Here is a 26,666-nt window from a genome sequence, read left to right on the forward strand (position 1 = left end):
TTTTCTGAGTACTTTTATGGTTGTTCTCCATGTTTTCTCAGCATTTCTAACCTATCAAGCAAAAAAAGGGGGGGGGGGTCGAACATTGGTCAGCACCACGGCTCCATGATTGTCCAAAGTCTGCTGGCACAGGGCGGGTAAATGATTAAAAGTGAGAATACAAATCATTCAGTCATCTGTCTGTGTATTGTACAGTATTGTACTGGATATACACACATAGAGTACTGTACAGGCATACCCCGGTTTAACAATGTAATTGGTTAGGTAAAACCCCATTGTTTGGTGAGGTATCGTATATCGGGGTACTTTTAACGTATAACATGAAGTGTTTACCAGCCTTGGGTTTCCCCCCAAACCAAGCCCAAAACCCACTCAAATGAACCCAAAAACAAGTTTAAAGCCAATCTGAATGGCCTACAGCAGTCAAGGAAGCTAACCTAAGGTTAATACCTGTAAATAACTCAATAAATTCATCCATCCATCCATCATCCAATCCTACATTGCCCCATGAGGAGTGTAGGAGCCCGGGGCTAAGCAGTTGGTCCCGACATTGCAGATGAGAGTGACCAGCCTCACTCATCCCTGAGTGGCATTACATGAGTAATCGACCCCAACCACCCCATGGATATAAACCTTCACCGACTCAATCCAATTGGAGTGCAATAATTACCCACTAAACCACCAGGCGCCAAAATTTGGTTATATGGTTACCACCCTGCATGGTAAATGGTTTCCTGGTGCACAGGAAACCATTTGGCTTGTCACTCAGTGTAAAGTCACCCACAGGCTGAAGGAAGTGGAAAGAAAGACAGAAGAGGGAGTGTAAAGTCACCCGTAGGCAGAAGGACAAGGAAAGAATGAAGGCAAGAAAGACAGAAGAGAATGGAAGAAAAGGAGGATGGAGAGGAAAGGGCAGACACCCGAAAGCAGCACAACATCGAGTGAGTGGATGGTGAGCGCCCCCACCTACCACCAATAACTCAATAAAACCATCAAATAAAATCTGAAAATCGTCACATATAAATCTGGAAAAAATCAAGCTTAGTAAACTGTATCCCAAAATGATAATCCTAACCCCAGCTATGGCTAAAACACGTTAATCTAAGTCTAAAAACAGTTTATAAATCAACCTAAACACAATTTTAGTCTAAGATATCATCAGAATCATTAAAAAAAATCAAAACCCATCATTAAACCTTACATCGCGGGCTTGTTTTGCTTTTTCTTGCGGCTCCCGCGGTCATATTCGCGTGTCGATAGACTCTCTAAAAATATTTGCCAAAAATCAGTTATTAGTCCTAGAATATTAAAATCATATATACTTATGGCACATACCTTCAGCTTTCTCGTGGGGTGTTTGTTGAGCCTTCGTCTAGTACCATAGGACTTGTGGAGACCTCTGAAGTTGGGTAACAAAGTCTCCACTTTACACTTCCCGACAACCCGTAATATGATTACCACAGTCTGATATTATCACTAGAAACACTATTCTATGATTCTCAAATAGTTTGGAATCTATACTCCAAAAAAAAAAACAGTGTAAGCAATGAAAATTACGAGGGCGTGTGACCTTCCCACTTGCGCTAGTTCGCCGCTGGTCTTCTGTCATTTATTATTCTTAAAAACACTCACAGTTTATATTTCTATTACTGTATAACACATATATATCTACAATCTTTATCCATAAGTTTCCTTCTGTAATAGTAGTTTATTGTCACTGTAGGCATTCAATTTCTTTCAGTAAAATACGTAGCATTCACTTTCTCTTCCTGTATACTAGCATTGAAAGTGATTGTCACTTTCACCTTCTCTCATAACTCATAGTATTCATACATGCTAGAGTGGAACTTTCACTTTCATTACTTCTAGGGTAAATACTCGTATTCTTATAATACCACTCATTTACATTTCTATTTACGTTCTCTCTTGTATTTACGTTATTTACATTTCAATTTTATTTACACTGTGTTATGCACTGTCACTAGAAGTAACTTATAAAACTATTTTCCACTGTTCACGTATATGTACTGTACATTGCTTTCACTTGCTGTTTACACATTATTTACAATTCCACTTGCACTGTTTTACTCAATAGAAAGATCGTAGTCACTCTTTTATCAATTGTCAGCCCTTTACCTCTTTCCACACGAGGTTTAGTAGGGGGTAAAGGTCACAGGGCCCTTTGCATGGGGCTGAAAAACGGCGGTAATTAGCAGGAGCAAACAGACGTACCTTCACTTTGAAAGACGACAGTGAACTGATAGTGGTGGCCTCCTGCCGCCTGGCTTGGGTGAGTGCAATACTACCAACTTTAGCCTTGTGAGCCCTGCTAATATGTAGCAATGAAATGATTGGCAGCAAACCAAGACAATACATAATAAATTAGGTAGTTCCAGGTGAATGTAAATATCACTTAGGCTTCTCCCTTCCCTCCTTATGTGTATATTTATTACGAAAATAGATTATATGGCATATTTCAAGGGGAGATAAACAGTGAAAATTAACGAGCAAGTGCACGTGAGGTGTTGTCAGGTGATAATTAGCCAATTCCAGGTGTATGGCACTATCACTTACCTTATTTCTTTTTTGTATATAATATTTGGTATAAGAATAAGGCACAGGGCTTATTTCAATGGATGAAATCAGTGGAAAATTCCAGGGAAGATTTACTTAGCGTAGAATACAGTGTGGTGGCCAATAATTAGGTAGTTCCAGGTGAATGTAAATATCACTTAGGCTTCTCCCTTCCTTTCTTATATATATTTTTATTATGAAAATAGATTATACAGCATATTTCAAGGGGAAATAAACAGCGAAAATTAGCGAACGAGTGCACCTGAGGTGTTGTCAGGTGATAATTAGCCAATTCTAGGTGTATGGCACTCTCACTTACCTTATTTCTTTCTTGTATATATTATTTGGTATAAGAATAGGGCATAGGGCTTATTTGAATGGATGAAATCAGTGAAAAATTCTAAGGAAGATTTACTTATAGCATAGCACGGCCGGGCAGGCGAGAGGATAGGGTAATGGAGGGGAGGTAGGGATGGGAGTCAAGAACGGGGAGAAATGGCTAAATTGTCAACAATGGATGGGAGTACAGATGAGATTAGGAATGCTGACTAGTGTTGGACATTGGCAGTACTGATAGATGATACAAGCCACCACTTGAACACCCAGGTGAATTCAAAATAACACAGAATCACAAAAGTGACGCCCCGCGGTATGATCCCTTGCTCCCAAGCATCACGAAAGTGACGCCCCGCGGTTAAGGGGTTAAACTGGGGTTTGGCGATAGTTAGACGGGGTATGGTGGTATTTCTACCTCCATTGTTAAACCGGGGTATGGCATCTAGGGGTATCGTATATCAAGGTATTACGGTACGATGTACAGTACAGTACTGTACTATCATATGCATTGATACAAAAGTTACTGTACTGATATTGTACTGAGTGTGGGAAGGAATCTTTCTCACTTTCTTTGTGTGTGTGGTGTGAGTGCCTCTCGGTGGCCGTGCAATTTTCAACCTTTGGTAGAGAGGCGGACAGGCGCTATCACCGAACATGTACTTGTGGCCTCTGTTCGATGGTGGTGGTGGTTGGGCAAGACAGCCCAGTGGCTGTGCGATTTACGAATTTCAGTAGAGAGGTGGACGGGCGCTGTCATTGAACATGTACTCGTGGGTTGTGGTCTGTGTTACACACGCGGTGGCAATGAGGAAAGAGTTGGTCAGGTGGCCGTGCGATGCTAGACATTGAGTGGGGATGTGTATGGACGTTTTGACATCATTTGTGGGCTCCAGTCATATTGCTCGAGTGCTGGAGGTTCAATGGGAGTGATCAGACAAGCGCGCAACTTTTACCATTCAGTACTGGGACGGACAGACATTTTAGCTTTGGATGTGGGTTACGCACTATGTCCCACTCACGGCTCAAGCCCAGCGGCCACAGTACTGAATGTTTGGACATGTCTGGCCAGCTGAAATTCTCGGGCACTTTTCCATCTGGATAATAGCAAGTAAATTTGGATAATGGTTTAATAGAGCCAAGGTCCATTATCCAGATACTGAGCGTCTGGATAAATGTATCGGTCCCTCACTAAAGTGTGATGCCATATAGTCCCGGATAGGGGGCTATTTGGCAATCTACATAAAAATGCCAAATAAATTGGATTTTATGTGCTTGCCTTAAACAAAAAAAAAACAAAAAAAAAATGGTTTCCTTTAGAATGTTTATTAACGTTGGTTTTTGGCACTTTAACGTGGGTATACTTTTTTTAATACCATGATTGGATGTCTTAAATTAGCTCAACACAAAATTTGAAAAGAGAAAAAAATAAAAATAAATAAAACAAATTTTAAACAGGGCAAAAACAAAATAACAAAAATACAGATGTGTCAGATAGCCCCGGGTGTATATAAAATTATCAACAAAAAAATGAGGAAACATAAAGTGACTAAAATTGCATGGATTACTCAGAAGGGATATGTGCATAACAAATGAAAATTTCACTTGTTTAGTGGAGATAGTTTTTTCTCCACAGATCTTAGCTGGGGAGAAACAAAAAATTGTGAAATCAGAAAATGTAGTTTCGATAATTTTCCTAAAATGATTGTTTAGTGTAAATGTAATAACTAGTACTTAAAAAATAGCCAGATGAATGCTGAAGATGGTACAGTATTTATTTTTTTATTGTTGAATTTAACAAAAATCATGCCATGTAGCCTCGAGAATGCCAAATAGCCTCACTCTGTGTGTTTGTTCTTTTCCACACTGTTGACAATTCCTCTCTCTCTCTAGCCCTTATGATGAATTGATAACACAGACTAAACTGCACATTCTTGAAGACCCCAGCCAGATACTTCATCTGGTCTGATTGTTTTCCTCACATCTTGCCCTTCATAAACCATCAGTTGTAGTATCTGACTCCTCTCAACTACTACTCTTCTGCCCATTTCTTTCTTCGTGCCTGTCATTCTATTTCTTTGTCAGTCCTCTCTTTGTACTTCACCCATCCTTCCCGTCACTGTTTACTAGTCTTCACTTCAGGTGGCTCTACACCGTGTGATGAGCCAGATGGTTTCCTGTAACATGAGAAACCATTTATAACACTGGGAGGTAACCATTTACCCAAATAATGGGGTGACCTGGAGCCTGCTATGGTGCCCATTAACTGATTGAAGATGCAAATGCAGCATCCATGTAGGAACCAAACATTTCGTTTTTAAAGGCTCCAACATGCTTGCATGCGTCGGCTTTGGTCACCTAATGGCGGCTCTCCATGCTGCACGATCCATTGCAGCCTCCCTGTTCAGTCCCTTAACCCTGAGGTCACACTTAATGACTTCGTCCCATGTCTTTCTCGGTCTACCTCGTAACCCCACCCCCAATATTAACACTTCTCACCTTCCTCACCCAATTATCATCTCCCATCCTCTCCACATATCCAAACCATCTCAGTCTACCTCTCCTCATCACAACACCAATACACTCTACAATAATCCCCATTCTTCGCTGTGGCGAGGCACTGTCAGCCACATGGCAGGGGCCGTTGCTTGCCAGCAGTTGATGGGGCTGCTCAGTCAGGCAGACTGGGGCAGTACAGCAACAGCAACGACAACAATCCTTTTAATTTCATACCTGTGGATGTGTGTGCATGCATATGAGAGAGAGAGTGAAGTACAGTGGTGAATTTAAGGAAACGTACTGTATATATGAAGATGAACATGACATTTTTAGATTTGGAGATCCCTACCATCCACTCATTTGATGTATAGTCTTGTGATGACTCCACTGGGTTACAAGCCAAATGGTATCCAGCAACACAGGAAATTATATTTTAGGCAGTAACAATACAACTAGGTGATACATGAGGGTCTAGTGTGTTAACCCCTAGGGTATGCAACTCTCCAGCCTGGACTACCTCCCAGGATGCAAAAAAAAAAAGGCCTATTTTTTGACTTTCTCAAAGGTTAAAAGTTTTATGCCCCATTTATAGAGCTCGAAATTACGCACCTGAAAATGCAAACCCCACCCTCCTAGACCCAATAGTTACCGAGCTATGGCCCATCAAAGTTGATAAAAGTTACCCGTCACTGCCCCAGAGAGAAAGAAAATACGCCGCTCACACCTGTTTTCTTCATAAAAATTCGTACAAAAGTCACCAAAATCAATTTTTTTGGTGTGTATAGATGTTATGAACAATTGTAATGTGCTTAGAAAATAAAATGGTGACAACCCCTCCCCCCCAATAGATATGATAAATAGTAAAAATTATCCTCCCTTCCTCTCCTCTTCCCATACCTCCAATCCCCTCACCTCCCCTCCCCTCCCTGCCAAGCTGTCAAATCTAGCTATGGTAAATGGTCATGAACCCCCCCAATAAAATTATGATAGATAGTAAACAGTATCCTCCCCTCCTCATATCTCCAGTCCCCTCCCTCCCCTTCCATTCTCTCTCCTCCTTTCTCCTTCCTTTCCCTCCCCTCCTCTTCCCTCCCTCCCCTCCTCTTCCCTCCCTCCCCTCCTCTTTCCTCCCTCCTTTCCCCTCCTCCCTCCTCTCCCCACCCCTCTGAGCTGCCAAATGTAGCTAGGGAAAATAAAATTTATTTGTCGATTGGGTTTTGAATAAAGACAGCTAAAATAATTGTGGTGTGCATATCTGTATGCAAAGACACGAATAAATTACAGGTAATGATTAAAAAATGCGCCATAAAGCATAAAAAATACACAAAATATTCGAGGCTGGGGAGGTAAAGATACTGCGTGCCAGGGGGGGGGGGAGGTGGTAAGGCCAGGAGGGGGAGTATGGGGATGGAGGGATGGGAGGAGACCACCACCAGACACAAAGGAAGGGCCCCATTGGAGTACAGGGACATGCAGGGAGGGTAGGGGGAAATACCCTCCCCCCAGATGAGTGGGGGGAGAGTATTTCCCCCTTACCTGACTGGGGGTGGACATGGGGGGATCCACATGCAAGGGGGGGGATGCATGAGGAGGGTGTAGGAGGGGTGGTGGTGGTGGTGGTAAGAACGGTGGGAGGTAGGGTAGTAACAAGGTAGTGGGGTAGAGGTAAGTAACGAGAGGGAGGTGGGGGTATACCCCCCACCGCCTGGGTTTGGGCCTTCCGGTGTGTCCAATACTTAGTTTTTATTGGTTAGAAGCCATCTACGTCACTGCCGGGGTGGAGCCAGCTGCCACCAGTTTTTTGTGGATGCTGCACGATTGGCATTGCTCGTCCTTTTAACCCCTTAAACGCGGCCGTGAACAGTCGCGCCCCCTCGAGTGGCGGGGTTGTATCACGGTCTGAGTACCTGTAGGAAAATATTCGCCAAAAATCAGAGATTAACCCTAGAACATTATACTTGGTATGGCAGATAGTACTTACATTCAGCTTTCTCCAGAGACACGTGTTAAGCCTTCATGGACAACCCAAGGACTTGTGGAGACTTACAAAGTTGGGTAACCAAATCTTCACTTTCACACCTCCAGCAACCCGGTTTCCCCTCTACCACAGCCTCATTCTGTCACAGTAAAATTTATACTACAACGTAAAGGTAGTTAGGAATCCGTATTTGTACAATAAGCACTGAAAATAAGGCTAAAATCAACGGAGCGTACGGCCGACATGCAGTGCGGCGGCGGCCTTCCCGTCACTCAACAAACATTTCCATTTTCACAGCTAAAAACATGTATACTACATTATTTTCAATCATATTACTTCCCAAAAGATCACCACGGCACGCTTTTTATTCTGCCTTACGCCCGTCACTTTATTCTCGTTCCTGTCAGCCGCTTGCACTGACTCGGAAGAGCTAGAACTCGCCATAATGTCACTTTGAAAGCCTGCGGTAAACTGACGCAAAACAGTGGCAAACCGTGAGAAAAAAAGCTAGTGTTACAACTGGGGAAACAAGCGTTTCCTATTAGCATAAACTGCTTGTGAGAGGAGAGCGTAGATTTACAGTTCTGAGCACTCAGAGTGCTGCCATGTATCACAGCCAGGCTGGCAGGAGCCGTGGTTGGGGGGGGACGGGGGAAAAACGCGATACTTGGCAACAACGGAGGTCAGTGGTACAAAGGTCAAGTGTGCTAAAAGTAGCTAAAGGGTGGTGGTACTGATAGACAATACCAGCTGGAGCCTACCTGCCCGCGGTTATTCAAAATTTACTAGAATCGCAAACGCAACGCTCCGCCGTTATGTCCTTTTTGCCGAGCGTCGCAAACGCGACGATCCGCGTTTAAAGGGTTAAGAAATTGCACAAAAAGCTCGATCGACGAGCTTAGTACTTTAGGGGTTAAGATGCTCCAACTTTATGAAGTCTGTAAGGATGTACGTCCAGGAAGTAGTTGGGATTATTGCACACACTGCCAGTGAGGCTGGTCACCAGTGACTTAAATGGCAGGACTGAGAAGCATAGCCTTGGGTTACTATAATACTGATTGGGCAAAATGTATTGACGATAGATGTACAGTACTGTATACTATATTGTATATAGTCAACAGAGTGAGTCTGTACCAAGGTTTATGTGAAGGATGTCTATAAACAAAAGTTTGTTACATTCCTCTGCCACCCATCCATATTTCTCATTCATCCCTGAACAGTGGAGAACATCGTTCTTTTTAACACTTGTTTATATTATGCTTCTTATTGCTATCACATAAAAATAGTTCATGTAACATCTTTGATTGTTACAGTCAGCAGAGAAGTTTTGGCAAACTTTTGCTTATGGCTGAATATCTAGAAACTTGGGGGGGGGGGGGGATAGTTTTTGGTTGAGAGGTGGAGCCAGCATTTTGAAGGCTTGGATAGTGTGTTGTTAATGGTTGTATGACCCATTTCACTTAGTATGCTGTTTGATAATTCTACATTTATACATTTTCTTTATTTATGGACCCAGCTTTACCTTGTGTCTTTCATGGGATTCAGGATTAGGTTAATGGTACACAGTTAAATACTGTATTTGTGTCACAATTATTAGCAGAGTAATTACTGTTATTAGTCAGCTTTAATGTAATATTCTGTCTTATTACAGGGTGCTGTTGGCATAGAACTTTGGTCAATGTCTGATAACATCCTCTTTGACAACATGCTTGTGACTGACAGCATTTCAGATGCTCAACAGTTTGCTGCTGAAACCTTTGATCTGAAAATAATGAAGTTGGAGAAGGGACAGGTAAGCCAGTGTTGCTTGTATTTTTGCACTTTTATTTTATTAACTGATGATTTTTAAAATCCTTTAATATACTTTTCTTTAAGATTAATGTTTATTTTATTTTTTTTCCAGTTTGATTTGGAAGGCATTAATATTCTGTTAATAAATGTTGTTTATTTGAGCCTGTACCATATATTTGTTGGATTTTAAGTTTCATTCATTCATTTTCATCATCTAATCCTGTGTTGCCCCATGAGCAGTGTAGGAGCCTGGGGCTAGGCAAGTTGGTCCTGACATTTAAAATGAGAGTGACCAGCCTCACTCATCCCTAAGTGGCATTATGTAAGCAATAAACCCTAACCATCCCCTAGATATAAACCTGCACTGGCTCACTCCAATTGGAGCGCCTTAGTTACCCACTAAACCACCAGGCGGAGTAATTTGATTATATGGTTACCACCCAGCTTAGTAAATGGTTTCCTGGTGTACAGGAAACCATTTGACATCACTCAGTGTAGAGTTATTCTTAAACAGAAGGAAGAGGAAAGAATGAAGGAAAGAAAGAAGAGGAAGGAAGGAAGGAGGAAAGGGCAGGCACCTGAGAGCAGCACTACATCAAGTGAGTGGATGGTGAGCGTCCCCACCAACCACTTGAAAAAAACATATACAATATGGCTAATGGTTTAAATGTTATTTGTTTGGTAAACAGTTCACATACATCCAGACTTTGGGTAGATGGATGAAAAAGAGTAACTGGTTCTGGCAAACTTATGGCCTGGCATGTTGCTCCCCACTCGTGGTGTTTTTCCTGTACTTATTTTGGTGGGTACAGCAGCCAGAACCAGATGAGGAGCAGGTTAGAGACTATTATCAGCTCACAACAAAGTATGAGGGGAATTGCACCTTATAAGTATACAGTTTGATGCACTGCATAGTATACCCCTAGCTTTTATTATGTAATCAGTGTTAGAGATCGGATGTATTAATGTGATGTAGGACATTGAATTGTTGAAGTATTTTAGTTTACTGAGACCCCTGTGTTCATTGATTTGAGATCCCTGACTAACATTGCCACAAAGTGCATTTGCTGATGGTCTGGGGTTTGGTATGGGATAAAGTTTCAATTACCATGGGTCTGTTTATCAAAGTTATCAGAAAATTGCAAGTTCAGGTACATAGATCAGGTAATTAGACTGTTCTGACCAAAATTGTATGAGAGGCAGTGACCATGAGCTAGCTGACAAATGGTGAATGACGTGCAAGGTGGATTTAATTTAGTGCTTGTATATTATTGAAGGAAATATATGTTTTCCATACCTGCATCCCATATGAATAACATTATTATGCATAATGGAAAGACCTGCTCCCACTGCCAAGATATTTCACAAAACATTACGGTACAGTACCTAACTTGCTCCAAGTACTGAAAGTTGAATGAAGATTTCCATACTTCTACTGAACATGTCCGTAAGCCTTGTTCAGTGTGTATTTAAGAAGGTAAAATTACGGGATTTGTTATTGGACACACACACACACACACACACACACACACACACACACACACACACACACACACACACACACACACACACACACACACACACACACACACACACACACACAAACACACACACACACACACACACACACACACACACACACACACACACACACACACACACACACACACACACACACACACACACACACACACACACACACACACACACACACACACACACACACACACACACACACACACACACACACACACACACACACACACACACACACACACACACACACACACACACACACACACACACACACACACACACACACACACACACACACACACACCACACACACACACACACACACACACACACACACACACACACACACCACACACACACACACACACACACACACACACACACACACACACACACACACACACACACACCACACACACACACACACACACACACACACACACACACACACACACACACACACACACACACACACCACACACACACACACACACCACACACACACCACACACACACCACACACACACACACACACACACACACACACACACACACACACACACACACACACACACACACACACACACACACACACACACACACACACACACACCACACACACACACACACCACACACACACACACACACACACACACACACACACACACACACACACACACACACACACACACACACACACACACACACACACACACAGTGTGTGTGTGTGTGTGTGTGTGTGTGTGTTTAATAATGAAAATAAAGAATGAACAATCCTCAATGCTTAAAGAAAGTAATGTCCAGCTCTGAGAGTTAGGTGTTGGCTTTGAAGATGGATCAGTTTAATAAGGATTTAAATGTTTTTGGGGAAGTACTATACAGTCATCTCCCAAGTCAGGTAGTTCAAAGGTTTCAAGGAATACAGTGACTAAAATTGTGGCTCCAGTGCTGCTCGCATGGTCTGAGCTCAGCTGAAAACTGGAAATTCTCAAAACCCTCTGTGTGTGACTTTTTTGGCCTCATTTCTCCAATGTTTGTGACAAATTATTGTGTATTTAAGCATTGTATCAGTAAATCAACAAAAGTAAAACATTCCCTTCATTCATTAATAATCTAATCCAGTGTTGCCCCATGAAGAGTGTAGGAGCCTGGGGCTAGGCAAGTTGGTCCAAACATATAAAATGAGAGTGACCAGCCTCCCTCATTCTTGAGTTGCATTACATGAGCAATAAACACCAACCGTCCCTTGGATGTAAACCTGCACAGGCTCAGTCTGATTGTAGCACCTTAATTACCCACAAAACCACTAGGCATCATAATTTGGGTAAATGGTTTCCTGTTGTACAGGACACCATTTGGCTTGTCACTCAGTGTAGACTTATTCGTAGACAGAAGGGAGAGGAAAGACTAAAGCATGTGCTCTAAAGTAACAGGAGACACCAGTGTGTGACAGACCAATGAGAGGGGAAGGGTAAGATAGGAGGTGGGGGGGGGGAGGAAAAACAATAAAGCAGTAAGAAATGGAAGGAAAGATAGGAATAAGGGAGAGAAAAAGTGTCATATTTGGTTGGGAGAAAACTGCATAAACATTCATGCTCTCTCTCTCTCTCTCTCTCTCTCTCTCTCTCTCTCTCTCTCTCTCTCTCTCTCTCTCTCTCCCCCCACTGTATTATCTGTTTTTCCTCTGATACTAGGGTATGTCTGTAGGTAGCTTATCAGTAAACATGTGTGGCTATACAAGGGTGAAGTGGGAATCAGGCTGGAGATATAGGTTAACACTATGTCATTGTTATGCAGATTTGAGTTAAACAGTACCTTAGGTTAACATATTTATCATGTAACCAGGGGGATGAAAGTACTAGGAAATCATTGGTTTACAGCTTGGTGGTGTTGCCACTGTTGTTGTTCTGATATTATCAGTCACAAGGATATTTCTGAGATAGATGGGGCACTCACCATCCACTCTCTCAATGTAGTGCTGCTCTCGGGTGATTGCTTTTTCCTCTCTTCGTTCTGTTCTTTCTTTCCTTCCCCTTCTATCTTTCTTTCCTTCAATCTTTCCTCTTCCGTTTGTGTACTGGCGGCTCATGGGGCAACAGAGGAGTAGATGATGATGAGGAGGAGGATGATGTTTCCTCTCATTCTCTCCTGCTTATCACTTGAGTCTCTCATTTAAGTTGGAGTGGCAATGGTGATGGTTGCTGGGTGAGGGGATTTGTTGATTTTTGCAAGGGCAATCAGGGTTCCCAGCCAGGAACTTAAGAGTGAAGGGGCTTTGATGCAGGGAAGTCTGGAAAACTGCCCTAGCAGACACGGGGGTCCCTCTGTATGTTTAAAATGTTCACTTTGATATTAGAAAAGTTTGACTAATAGTTTTTATTTAAGTAATCCCTCTTTTATCTGGACTATTCATTACCTGGGTGCTGTGATCTGGCTGTTCAAAACTATTACTCATACATTTTTTCATTTTATCCGGACAAAAATGCTTGCGTCTGACAGGAATAGCCTGGCGATGCCACGCTGTTTGGCTTGGTGGTAGTTCAGCCTAGTGTTCACCAGAGACCCCCCCCCCCCCTTAGCCGTTCCCAGCGTGTGTACACGTGTGCTTGTATGTGGTATGAGTGTTCATATTTATGGGTGAGGAAAATATTGTGTATGTGCACATATGAGTGTGTTTCATTTTGTGTGTGTGTGTGAGAGAGAGAGAGAAAGAGAGAATTGGTCTCTCCTCTCACTCTCCCTCCCTCCTGAGAGAGAGAGAGAGAGAGAATAAATACAGGAGTGACATAAGTAGTGTCCCATCTATCTGTAGTAAACAGATGGGGGGGGGGAGAAAAAGAAAGAAATACAGGAATGACATAAGTGGCGTCCCTTCTGACAAACGGGAGAGAATAAGTACAGGAATGAGCTGGGCAAGCATATTGTTTGATATACTGTAGTAGCCTTTTACAATGGCTTTCAAAGTTATGTATGAAGGGGGGCTAGGAGAGATATCCGTTATCTGGACGGAGCCATTACCCGGACATGCCTTTGGCTCTGTTACATTGGTTAATCGAGGGATTACTGTAGTTTGTTTATTTAATTTTAGTACTGTTTCATTTATAATGTAGTTGTCACATCATGATCCAGCTTGGAAACTAGAATTTTGAACTTAAGTTGGAATACAGTAATATAATATCTAGCACTTGATTAAAATAGTGAAGCACTTTCTAGACTACGTTGTGGGAGAAGTTCCTGAAGCTGACCAATAATAACCCGGTAGCCTGGCTCCTGTATTTGGCCTACCTCATTATTCCAACATCCATCTTTATTTACTGTCTGGTAAAACGAGTGTATGAGGTATAATTACTATTTCATTTTTTTATTGTCATCTGCATTAGTCCAAAAGTTAACTGAAATAAATTGTAGCACCTTTAGTTTCAAGGTTCTTGCTTGGGTCTCATACTTTAGAAATCTTAGGCTGTATTTGTCAGTATGGTAACTCAGTACTTGTGATTGATTTAAGCTCTTCTGTTTTATGACTCTTAGAGTGTATATTATATCTAGCTAGAGCCAGATGGTTGTATTCAGTAAAGAAGAAATAAATCCATTCAAACTTGTGGCTTTTTCCATTGGTTTATGCCACTATTTTATTGAGCTTAGGAGAGATCTTGCTGGCTGAATGGGTTAAGTAGGAATACATGCAACACTGAGTATTATATAAATGCTTGCTTGTGTTGTAGGCTTCATGCTTACTGTTTTTTAGGCTTCTTCCAGGTTCAGTTAGGGTTGCTACCAGTTTATTACTTCTATTTCCAGATACCTACTAAAGACTGATCAGGGCTCTTGTTTGGCGAGCCACAGCTCGCAAATGCGAGTATTTTTTCCCGTCAACGAACAAATTTTACATGCAAGTCGCCTTTTGGCGAGGAGAAAATACATCCACTTCAAAACCCAGTAAACTACAAAATAAGTAAATCTCATAATTGAACAAAAAAGCACGTTGCGATCGATTATTAAGTTTTCCTTGTCCCCATTGTGAATGTTTAAAATCTCATAATATGATTCTAATCATCACAATGTGTAAATAAATAAATATGTTTATTGCTCGTAAAATATTCTGCCTCGTACTCAGTTCGGCTACTAAAAATTTATTTGGCTCGTAAATCTGAAACCTTAGGAGCCAAATGGCTCACAACCATCGGCAGTCAGCAAGAGCCCTGCTGATGCTGGTTTTTGGTTTTAACCTTTTAGTCCATACTTCTGGTGGTAGGTTATGATGGCCATGATCTACCTGCATGATGTAGTGCTGCCTACTTGTTCTTCACCCTTATCATTCTTTTTCTGTGTCAGTCCTCATTTCTGCATATATCTTATCATTCCTGTCAGTTCTTATTACTCTTCATTCCACTGCTGGTGGCTCTATACAGAGTAACAAGCCTAACGATTTCTTATAGCCCAGGAAACCATTTAAAATGCTGGGTGGTAACCATATAACCTAATAACAGGGTGATGTGGAGCCTACTATGGTGCCCATGTTAACTGGGTGAAAATATGCAAATGTGACGTCCATCGAGGAACCAAACCTCTGTACTCTTCCCCGTGCCTCGTTGTGGTGAGGTGCTGCTTCTGCATGGGAACATCAGTTCACTGCACAGGACAGCCCTGCAAGGGGTTGCTTGTCTGTGGTTGTTGGATCTACTCAGACAGACAGACCAGGGTAACAGTAACAATGAAAGTGCATCCATGTTGACTGAACAGTATCTTTCCCCTTTGTAGAGTAAGCTCTTGAAGTACTGCTTCATATTTTAAGTAGCAGGCATTTTGGTTCTGTTTAAGGTTGGTGTCTTCCGACGCATCATCAACTACTCCAACAAAAACCCTTGGCTGTATGGCATTTATGTTCTCCTGGTGGCCATCCCCGTAGTCTTGATCTTTACCTGTTGCTGTGCTGAAGTCAAGGTAACTTAGTATTAGTTTGTTATATTTCCAACTTTTTCTTTTACAGTAGTCATTTTAGAGATGCTATGCTGTACGGCAAGTGCGCTGTATAAACAATAGTTAACTTGCAGTTTAGTGCAGTGCAAAATTATAAATTGAGTAATATATGTTATTGAAAAATGACAATAGATGTAAAAACATAGGAATTCTGTACAGTACTTTAATGGTAAGTGTATGCACATCACAGGATACTAAGGATAAAGATGCTGAGCGCAAGAAAACAGATGAGCCAGCAGAAGATGACCCTCAGGGAGAAGTAGAATCCACTGAAAAGCCATCAGAAGATTCCAAGGAAAAGCCTGATGTTCTCAGTGAGGAACATGATGTTGAAAGTGATGCTGCTGATGAGAAGGAGGAGGAGGGTGAAGGGGAAGATACTGCAGATGAGGAGAAAGCAGAGAAGAGTGATGGTGATAAGGTCAGTATGACTGAGTAGGGTAAAACTGTAATTTCACAGAGATGCCAATAATTCCAATTTAATGGCCCATAGCTCGAAAACCACTGCATGGATTTGGCTTCTGTTGGGCTTAGGTTTTGGAGGAATGCCAACTTAACAAGGTGATGTGAAGTTTTGATCCATTGCACACAAAAATGTCATTGGAGAAATGAAATTGTTTACCTGACATTTTCAACATAAGTTGCATCAATAAAAACTGGGGGGAAACACATTGTTTACCCATTACTGTATTTAGCATACATGTTTCATATTAAAAGTGGTTCAGAACTGTTTGCATTGTACTTACACACACACACACACACACACACACACACACACACACACACACACACTGGTGCAGTGGTAACGTTCTCGCTTGCCATCTGGTAGACGGTAGTTCGCGCCTCGTTCAGGTTGCGAAAAGTTTCACTGACGAAGTGGGTGGTTACTGTCCCCCTTGAGCAAGGGGACGGGTGTGTGAAGGTCCAGCCTTGCCCTTAGATCGGACTATATGAACTCTCAGCTCCCTTCCGGGAGGGTAAAAGCTGATGATCACGACCATCAAGTGATCCTGACCGACCCGGTAAATTACACACACACACACACACAGTATGTACGTCCCCCTGGACAACTTAACCAGCTGTGAAACATTCAACGAACAATGATGAATGTCATTAACAAAAAGTTTATGCAGTACATGGCATAAGCCCTACTGTACGGTAGCCTAGATTACCTACCATAAGTAGTTATAATCAATTGTGTATGATAAGTATTGTGGTATTATAACAATAACAACAATTAGTTTGCGGCAAAATTACTCCGTTGGGTCAGGTAATTTCGCTGCAACCCCCCCCCCCCCCCCCCCAAATGACTGTAGATATCTTTAGCAGAAGGGCTGAATGTATAGTTAAAGGAATTAAAATGTAAGTATATATTCCATATGTGGCAGTTTGTATTTAGCAAAAACCACTATTCATGGCAAAATTACCCCATTTTACCCCATTAAAAAGAAAGAAAAAAAGTCTGTCCTGTTTTACATAAGATGTTTCAGGATGTAGGCAGGCAACTTCAGATATAGTACTAGAATTGTAATAGAACTTTTTTCCTTCTGTTCACTTTATTTAATCATTGCAGCCTTACATCATTTCACTCTTTGCACCCATACCATCTAAGTGCACAATTCTGCCATATTATCAACTGGGTTCTTAATCCACATTTTTTATGGATTGTTGTTTCCTTTCCTATCTGCTCTATTCACTCCACATTTCCTCAAGAGTCTCATTTCCATTGCTCTTTCTCATAAGTCTCCAAGCTCTTGCCATATCATCATTTGACACTGGTGCAGTTCTCTTAATGTCTTCATACTCACACGTTTGTTTTATGTCAAGGACTTCGTAATACCAGCCACCTTCCTTCCCTGAGTGGCGGCCTTACTGTCCTTCCTCTGCATATGTAAATGTCTTTTTACTTCGTTCTGCATTCACTTTCAGACAGCTGCATACTGTTATTAACAAAACTCTGCAACTGTCTGCAAAACACTTGTTCGCTATTAGCAAGCAACACAGTACACCCACCGCAAATTGGCTTAGGACCTACACACAGAATTACTATGGGAGAGTTGTCTGTCTTTGTGCTTCAACCTCTACCAAGTGAATTTTGGGGGCAAGAAGTAACTGGCGGGAGGTGGTGAAACACTCGGCACGTCAGTGCTTGCACAGAAGCGAGAGTGGGAGTGTGTGTTCCCGTTGCTCCGAGCTTGCACCTCTCTCTTTTTTTTGTATGCATTACTGTTTGCCCAGTTATTTTCCTAGAGTCAAGTTGTCATGCCTGGAAAGTACTGTTCAAGGGATGAGAGTGTCTGTATCATTGCATGGAGGCAGGATAATGTTCCTATCAACACGATTTATGAACGTACTGGATGCGCAAAGTCGTCCGTCATGATTCTTGCTCCAGTGCGCAGCCTGCCACTTGATGTCGTACCAGAGCACAAGCATGGTGGTAGAAAGAAGAGGACGACTTCCAGAGATACAGATACGCCTCTGTAAGAGGGAAGTAATCAAGAATCCTCGACTGACAGCAGCAGAATGGAAGAGAATGCATCCCCAGCTGTTACAAGACATCTCAAATCAAACTATCCAACACCACTTGCAGAAGGAGCTGGTTTTACCAAGCCACACTGCAGCCAAGAAACTACTACTCGCTGACTGCATGAAGAAGCAGTGCATTCAGTTTGCCAAGAAGTATGCACACTGGACATTGGATGAGTGGAGAAAAGTTATGTTTTCCGATGAAAGCACATTTCAAGTGTTCCAGGTGCGTTCTGCCAATGTCCGTCGCCTTGCCTCCCATAGTCGATATAACCCTGCTTACACGGTGCCGACTGCTAAGCAGTCGCAATCAGTAATGATATGGGGGTGTTTCTCAGGTGAAATGGGAAGGGGAGGCCTCTACTTTCTTCCTAAGAACTTGATGATGAATGGTGGCTGGTACATTCAGGTTCTGAAAGATCATTTGTTAAACTTTTTTGCTATTCATGGGTGCGAGTTTTTCATGCACGATTCAGCTCCGTGTCAGGGGAAGAACGGGGGAAGTCGTTGAGGCATTCTTTAGGAGGTGGGTGGATGTGGCGTGTTTGCAGGAAGTCTGGTACAGGGGTGGATCAGCCAGAAAGATTGTTGGGAAGGACTGTTGCTATAAGTTGTTTTGGCATGGTGGGACAGATGGATATGGAGGTGTTGGTGTGATGGTTGCGGAGAAATGGGTGGAATATGTTATGAATGTTATGAGAGTAAACGATAGAATATTGGTAGTGAAAATTCTGTTAGGTAGAAGGATAGCAGCGATGATATAAGCATATGCTCCACAGGCAGGATTGGATGAAACAGAGAAAGATAGATTTTGGGATGGGGTAATACATGTAGTGGGTGGTACATGGGATGATGAGATAGTGGTTTTGGAAGGGGACTTAAATGGTCATATAGGTGAAGCAGCACAAGGTTATGAATGAGTGCATGGGGGATGTGCGTATGGTATAAGGAATGCAGAAGGGGAGAGAATACCCGAGTTTGGGGAGGCAACGGACATGATTGTGTGCAACACATATTTTAGGAAAAGAGACAGTAGGTTAATTGCGTATGAGTCTGGGGGAAATAGCAGTCAGATACATTATTTTCTGGTTAAGAGGGTCGATAGGAGGTTAATGAGGGATGTTAAAGTTATAGGAAGTGAGGAGTGTGTGCAGCAGCACAAACTACTGATTTGTGATATGGTGCTTAAAGAACGAGTGATGAAAAAGAGGACTTATGTACCTAGGAGGAAAATATGGAAGCTGAAAAACCAAGTAGTAAGGGATGCCTTCTACAGCGAGTTGAGGAGAGTGGTGGCTGAACAGGGAGCTGTAGACAGAGGCGTTAATGAACAGTACAGAGCCCTCAAGAACAATCTCTTGAGAGTTACTGATGTAACATGCGGTTGGACAAGAGGACCACCAAGACATAAAGTAACTTGGTGGTGGGATGAAGATGTAGAAACTGGAGTTAAGGAGAAAAGAAGGCTTTTCCGGGAATGGAAGAAGGGTGGTAGCAAAGAGGAATATTTGGCTGCCAAGCATAGGGCTAGAAAAGAGGTATACAGGGCAAAGTCTGAGTCACGGAGACTTTTACGTGATAACCTAAATTTTCGGGAAAGGAAAAATATTATATTTAGGGTGGCAGGTCAGGTGAAGAGGGATAATCGGGATATTATGGGTGAGCAGTGTGTGAAGAATGATGAAGGAAGGGTAGTGGTGAACAGTGAGGATATTAAAGATGCATGGAGAGAGCATTATAACCAGTTGTTGAATGAGGAGTTTGACTGGGACAGAGAAGGTTTGGAGCCAGCAGATCCAGTGTCTGGCCCTTGGCCTTTGATTGATGCTGCTACTGTGAGTGAGGCAATTGGCAGGATGAAGGTGGGGAAGGCAGCAGATGTGTCTGGGTTGACTGCTGAAATGTTGAATGCCTCAGGCGATATAGGGGTGAAGTTAGTCACTGACCTGATAAGTAGGATTATTTATGGGTGTGTTGTCCCAGATGATTGGCTGAAGAGTGTAACTGTAAATGTGTAAAAAGGGAAGGGTGATGCCCTGGAAAGAGGAAATTATAGAGGTATAAAGCTTTTAGATCGGATAAGGAAGGTAATGGAGAGAGTTTTAGAAGGTATGATTAGAGAAAGAGTGAATATTGATGAGATGCAATTTGGGTTCATGCCAGGTAGGGGGACCACTGATGCCATATTCATTGTTCGACAGCTTCAGGAAAAATGTATTGGTAGGAGAAGGGATCTTTATTTTGTTTTTGTTGATTTGGAACAGGCCTTTGACAGAGTCCCTAGAAAGATGGTGAAGTGGGCAATGAGAAAGCTTGGCTTGGAGGAGTAGCTGGTTAGGGTGGTTATGGCTATGTATGTGGGTGCTCACACCCAGGTAAGAGTGAATGGAGATTTGAGTGATGGGTTTTCCGTGAATGTTGGTGTGCATCAGGGGTCAGTTTTGAGTCCCATGTTGTTTATCATGGTACTTGAAGCCCTTTCACGTGACTTTAGAAACGGACTCCCGTGGGAGTTCTTGTATGCTGATGATTTGATGTTGATTGCAGTGAACGAAAGGGAGGCGGAGGAAAGGTTTAGGAAGTGGAGAGATGGTATGGGGCACAAGGGCTTAAGGGTAAATGCACATAAAACAAAAGTGATGATGTCTAGGGTTGGTGGCGGTACTGTCAAAGACGAGGGAGAGTGGCCATGTGCAGTATCTAGGGTTGGTGGCGGTACTGTCAAAGACGAGGGAGAGTGGCCATGTGCAGTATCTAGGGTTGGTGGCGGTACTGTCAAAGATGAGGGAGAGTGGCCATGTGCAGCTTGCCACAAGGGTGTGGGAAGTAATTCCATCTTGTGCAGTGTTTGTGATAAATGGGTGCATAAGAGATGTAGTGGTATCAGAGGTAGACTGCGAGATAATGCTGATTTTATGTGTACGGTGTGTCGGGGAGAGCAGGTGGAGATTGTCAGACGTGAAAGAATTGAACTTGCTGGTGAATCTCTTGAGCGTGTGGAAGAGTTTTTTTATTTGGGAGACATGTTGTGTGCTGGAGGTGGGGCTGGAGCTAGCTCTGTGGCTAGTGTGAGAAGTGGTTGGAAGAAGTTCAGGGAGCTCTTGCCTCTCCTGACATTGAGAGGACTCTCCCTACGTGCTAAGGGGTCTTTGTATGCAGCATGTGTTAGGAGTGTAGTGCTGTATGGTAGTGAGACTTGGGCAGTGAAGGAGGAGGATATTCGCCGGCTCAGACGTACAGAAATGACAATGATTAGGTGGATGTGTAGTGCGTCCCTGTGTCCAAGGTATTGGGGGGCTGGGTTCACGATGGAAGAGTTGAGAGGTTGGATGGGACTGGAGTGTATTGGTGTTGTGATGAGGAGAGGTAGATTGAGATAGTTTTGACATGTGGAGAGGATGGGGGATAATAATTGGGTGAGGAAGGTGAGAAGTGTTAATATTGGGGGTGGGGTTACGAAGGGTAGACCGAGAAAGACATGGGATGAGGTCATTAAGTGTGACCTCAGGGTTAAGGGACTGAACAGGGAGGCTGCAATGGATCGTGCAGCATGGAGAGCCGCCATTAGGTGACCAAGGCCTACTCATGCAAGCATGTTGGAGCCTTTAAAAATGAAACGTCACAAGTCAACAAAGGTGACAAAGTGGCTTCAGGATAATCGGATTGAGGTCCTCGACTGGCCTGGCAAGAGTCCGGATCTAGGTCCGATAGAAAACTGCTGGGCAAAGATGAAGAAAATCATGGCCGAGAAGATGACACCCAATCTGGACAACCTCAAGACAACTGACAAATGTTTGGTGGCTTCAGGATAATCGGATTGAGGTCCTCGACTGGCCTGGCAAGAGTCCGGATCTAGGTCCGATAGAAAACTGCTGGGCAAAGATGAAGAAAATCATGGCCGAGAAGATGACACCCAATCTGGACAACCTCAAGACAACTGACAAATGTTTGGTGCAAAGAAATGTCCTTAGATTGCTTTAGAGATCTAAGTGATTCCATGCCAAAATGCATCTGTCCTAAAAAACAAGGGAAACATGATTTCATATTAATGAATGGCATTTCATGAACAAACATTGTGATATACTGATTTCTGTGTTTTTTAATACCTCGTGGGGGGAGATCCTAAGTCAATTTGCAGTAGCTGTATCTTCTACCGGCATCAGATTTGATACTCAGCCCTTTAATGATATTGCACTGCTGCAAGTTTTGTAGAATGTAGAGGAGAAACTTCTAGATTTTAACCTCCACAATACAAGAGGTGTTTGATCTGAGCAAAGTCTGTCAGGCATAAACCAGGTAAACTGAAAAAAGCTTTCTCTTAAATGAAACTTTTTCTAACGCTTCTACCATGAAAATTTTCCCTTAACTGAATGAAAGGGAACCAAGAATTGAATTATTAAGAGATTCCTGTTGAGGTGGGTTAAAGGTTAAGAAGAACCGGAATCCCGAAGAATTAGTGAAATTATACAACATTTTTTGTATCTTTCAAATGAAGTGCCTCTCATTCACATTAAATATGATCATATGCTTTTTAAAAATTGTGGCATTCCACATTTGTGTGATGAGTGTACTTCACAAGTGGATTCCACAATTTGCCCCTGTGCTTAATCACCGTTGTCGGTAGGGGTGAGATTAGTAAGTGTGACTTTAGTTTTTTTTAATCTATGAGAAGGTTGTGAAGAACCTTTTTATAAACTCACATATTTCCCCAATAATTTTGATGTTTAAATTGCTGTCAACTCTCGATTTAAACATTTTTGTCTAAGCGTACAACCATTGTTTTAAGATCTTTCATTATTTTTTATACAGTATCAAGAAATGTAGCCTAAAGCTTTTCATACTTACAGAGTCCCCAGCCACGTACTTCACCAAGGCTGCGTAAGACCCGGAAAGAGTGAGTGAGTATGAAGTGGAGTTCTGTGGTCCTGGAAGTGGAGTAATGATTGTGTAGAAGATATTGGATTTTTATATGAGGCCTTATGATATCTACTACAGTACAGTATAAGCAGAATTAAGTACGTACCTCAGCTATTTACTTAGTGGATAAAGCAAAAATGATTACAGAATGATCACTGCTAATAACCACGCATTGATATGATTTTATATCACTGTAGGGTATGGTATTGAATCATATTTTTCTCAAGTGAGGAAAGATCTTGTTATATGTGCATAATTTCATTGAAACTAGTCATCATAGGATCAAAGATTTTTTTTTTTTTTTTTTTTTTTTTAAGCTAGCCCATGTCCATTTATCTTGGATCATTGATGTATATGGGTATTCTGTGATAGGATGTATTACTTTCATTCAGAACATTCCTTGGTCTGTGCTTTGCTTTCTTATTTATGTAGCAGATGCATTATAAATTCCAGGACAATTGAAACTTGTTCAATGTAAAGTTTATGGTGTGAAAAAGATGCCCTAATAATGTTGTCATATTTGATAGTGAGTTGGGATTTGTTGTAATTCAGTTCCTTATGTTCAGTCTAGTTTTTGCCTTTGATATACAGTATAGTATGCTCTTCCCTTTGTATCTTTGTAAGATCGCTAGGACTACTGTACAGTCATTGGGTTTTATTACCTATATGGTCTAATTTTTTGAATGTCAAATGTAATTGTCTCAGAGAATCCTAATTTATAAGCTTTAGTCTTTAGTCGTGTAATCTGTTTTAGATATGTAGGATAAATATTAGGTTCATTCAGTATGTTCGCAAGTATTGATTTGGGTGCAGCTGTACTTCAGAATTTTAGAATTATAATAATCAGTTTCAGTACCATAAATTTAACATATTCAGAACAGGGCATTCATACATCATATTTAATTTGCTTTATATGATTATACAAATCAGAAAATTTGAATTATATTTTGTAAAATAAAGGTGGTTTTTCAAGGGGTCCCCCCCCCCCATTTTTTTTTTTTTTTTTTTATAACATGAATGGATTTCCTTTTTTGTATGCAGAAGAAACCATCATATGTGGATTAACAGCCTCCAGAATAATCTGTTACACCTTGAGTATTATAGTGTAATGAGTTATCCTGTAGTTTGTCATTATTTATTCCTGCCTGTATGTTGTACAGAAGCTTTTACAGTAAATATTTTCACTGATGGACAAATGTTTCTCTGATTTAATAAAAATCCAACCTCCACCATAATTCACATTTGGCCATATTGAGTAAGATAAGAGAGCTTGACTTTGTTTTTGTTTACATAGAGAAAGCTTTCAATATTGTATCTTAAGAGGTGGAACAGAGGGCAGTGAGGAAGTTGGGTGTTGATTGGATTATATTGTGGCTGTATGAGGGTGCAAGTACTCAAGTGAGATGAATCTTGTCCATAATAATGAATTCTCAGTGAATGTTGGAATGACCCAAAGATATGTTCCTAATCATCTGCTATTTTCTACGGTGCTTGAGATACCGTCAAGTAACTAGGATGGCTGCCTTGGGACTTGTATGTTGATAGGTCACTGTTTACTGCAGGGAATGAGAGGGAGGATTTAGATTTAGGAACTGGAACGGTGGAATGGAGTCAAGGGGCACTGATGTGTTGTTGCTGCTTAACCCCAATCTATCAGGCCAGGGAGACTCATTGATCTTAGGTAAGTGTTTCCTGTAAGGCCATCCTACAGGTACACTTCAGTACATACACAGTATAGGGATCTTGGTACCCCCTTATCATACACAGCACTTCACTTGGACTGGAGCAGTTCCCACTGCAATTATTTTGGCTCCAGAGAGGACACTGTGACTATTCTTCCCGGGGTGCACAGTCACCACAAGTAAGCTCCCTTTCAGTGCAAATGGACAGTGAATAATTGTATGTTTGTACTGAGAACTTCGTGCTGATCACGCAAAAATGATCAGATCTCAACAAGTCCTAAATCAAAAGTTATTAAGGTTCCATTAGAGTGTACTTTAAGGGGGGGAAAAAATGCCTTCAAGCTGTTAGAAAAAAAAAATGATAGGAAATTCCAATGATCTTTGGATCCAGGAACTGTTATGTCCTGGTGACATCAGGCTTTTATTTATTTTTTTTGCAATGTTGGGGCTCCATAGTGCACATACCAGTATACTGTGCACTATATAACTTCCACACGTGATCATCATACTGCCCCCTCACTTTGCACATAGCACTGTGGGAGGCAGGCCTACATGACCCTAGTGCCCTCATGAAACCATCCCTCCAAGCAGTGATCATCGCTCATGCTGCACCCAATCACGGGACAACTTAACAAAGCTATGAGTGTGGGGACATGCCCGGCTGCAGGCAAGAGGCCTGGCTAGCTGTGATGTTGTGGCTGCAGGCAAGAGGCCTGACCAGCTGCGATGTTGTGGTCAGGACTCTCAGGAGTGGATTGGGCTGGAGAAGGATGCCTCCTGAGTTTTATGTGCCTGCCAGCCAAGCCAGGCCTTGGTGCCTCGGCGGGAACGAAGATTATTAGATTAGGCACGTCTCCACACTCGTAGCATTGTTAGGTTGTCCTGTAATTGGCTGCGGCATGAGTGATGATCACAGCTTGGCATGGTTGTTGTAGGAGGGCATTAGGGTCACATAAAGCCTGCCTGCCGTGTGCTAAGTGTAAAGTGCGGAGGCAGTGTGGTAATCGCGTGGAAGTTATGTGGTGCACAGTACTGTATATGTGCGCTATAGCTCCATTTTTAGGGCTTTGGAGAAGCCAGGCCTCGTGTGTGTGTGAAAAACGTTCAAGTTGTCACCACTGTAATGTATGTATATACGTATATACATTAATATTCAGCGGTGGCTTTCATTCAAGTATAATTTTTCATTTTTTTTTCCCTGAATGCACCCAAGGATCTTTTCCTTGCCCAAAGATGGCTTTCTTCTCTTTGTATCCTCATACTGTCTTCTTGGTTATTCTAAGAGCTGTTCAAACAGGAGAACCCTGCTTCGGCCCTCTCGTTGTGGTGCGTGAATGTAGCTATACAATAGAGATGTACTGAATATCCGCACCAGCATCCGCAAACCATCTGCAAATTTTTAAAATCCACATCCTCATCCACGTTTGCAATGCTAGCAACATCGACATCCGTATTCGCATCCACAGTTTTAGTAAATTTAACATCTGCATCCGCACCTTTAAAATGAGGATATTGCAAATATGCCAGAGTTAAAATTAATTTAAAAAAAAACAAACAAACAAAAAAAAAAGATGACAGGTGTACATCATGTACTAGTGGATCGTTGTCTGAGGCAATGAATAAAATACTTGCATCAATTAGCAGTGATGATGAAATGGATGACCCAACAGTTACAAGGTCAATGGAGGACTTATGCTATGTGTTCAGAGCCTAACTCCTTGTTCTCTGGACACGAGTGACTGATCTGGGGTTCCCTTTAAGACCAGGTCTAGAGCATGCAACTAGAGGAACAGGGTATAAAAACTTGGGTCAACCAACCTTACACGTATATTGCTACAAATACAATGCTTAA

General features: G+C 42.0%; 1 protein-coding gene across 3 annotated transcripts in view; it reads left to right on the forward strand.

Moving 5' to 3' along the window:
* Positions 1–24,320, forward strand: part of Cnx99A (Calnexin 99A) — a 52,703-nt gene extending 28,383 nt beyond the window's left edge. Inside the window, exons 9-12 of one of the 3 annotated variants that reach the window (XM_080272857.1) lie at positions 9,036–9,176; positions 13,926–14,051; positions 15,880–16,110; positions 23,063–24,320. In XM_080272857.1, the coding sequence (XP_080128983.1) occupies positions 9,036–9,176; positions 13,926–14,051; positions 15,880–16,110; positions 23,063–23,113 (549 nt within the window). In that variant the 3' untranslated portion in view covers positions 23,114–24,320. Of the gene's footprint in view, positions 1–9,035; positions 9,177–13,925; positions 14,052–15,530; positions 15,654–15,879; positions 16,111–23,062 lie in introns of all 3 variants that reach the window. The other 2 variants (XM_080272858.1, XM_080272859.1) reach the window with 2 other exon arrangements.
* The last annotated feature ends 2,346 nt before the right edge of the window (positions 24,321–26,666 follow it).

This window comes from Coenobita brevimanus, chromosome 6 (assembly GCF_032717465.1).
Source record: "Coenobita brevimanus isolate Jiangsu-jjx chromosome 6, ASM3271746v2, whole genome shotgun sequence".
In the NCBI taxonomy this organism is placed as follows: Eukaryota; Metazoa; Arthropoda; class Malacostraca; order Decapoda; family Coenobitidae; genus Coenobita; species Coenobita brevimanus.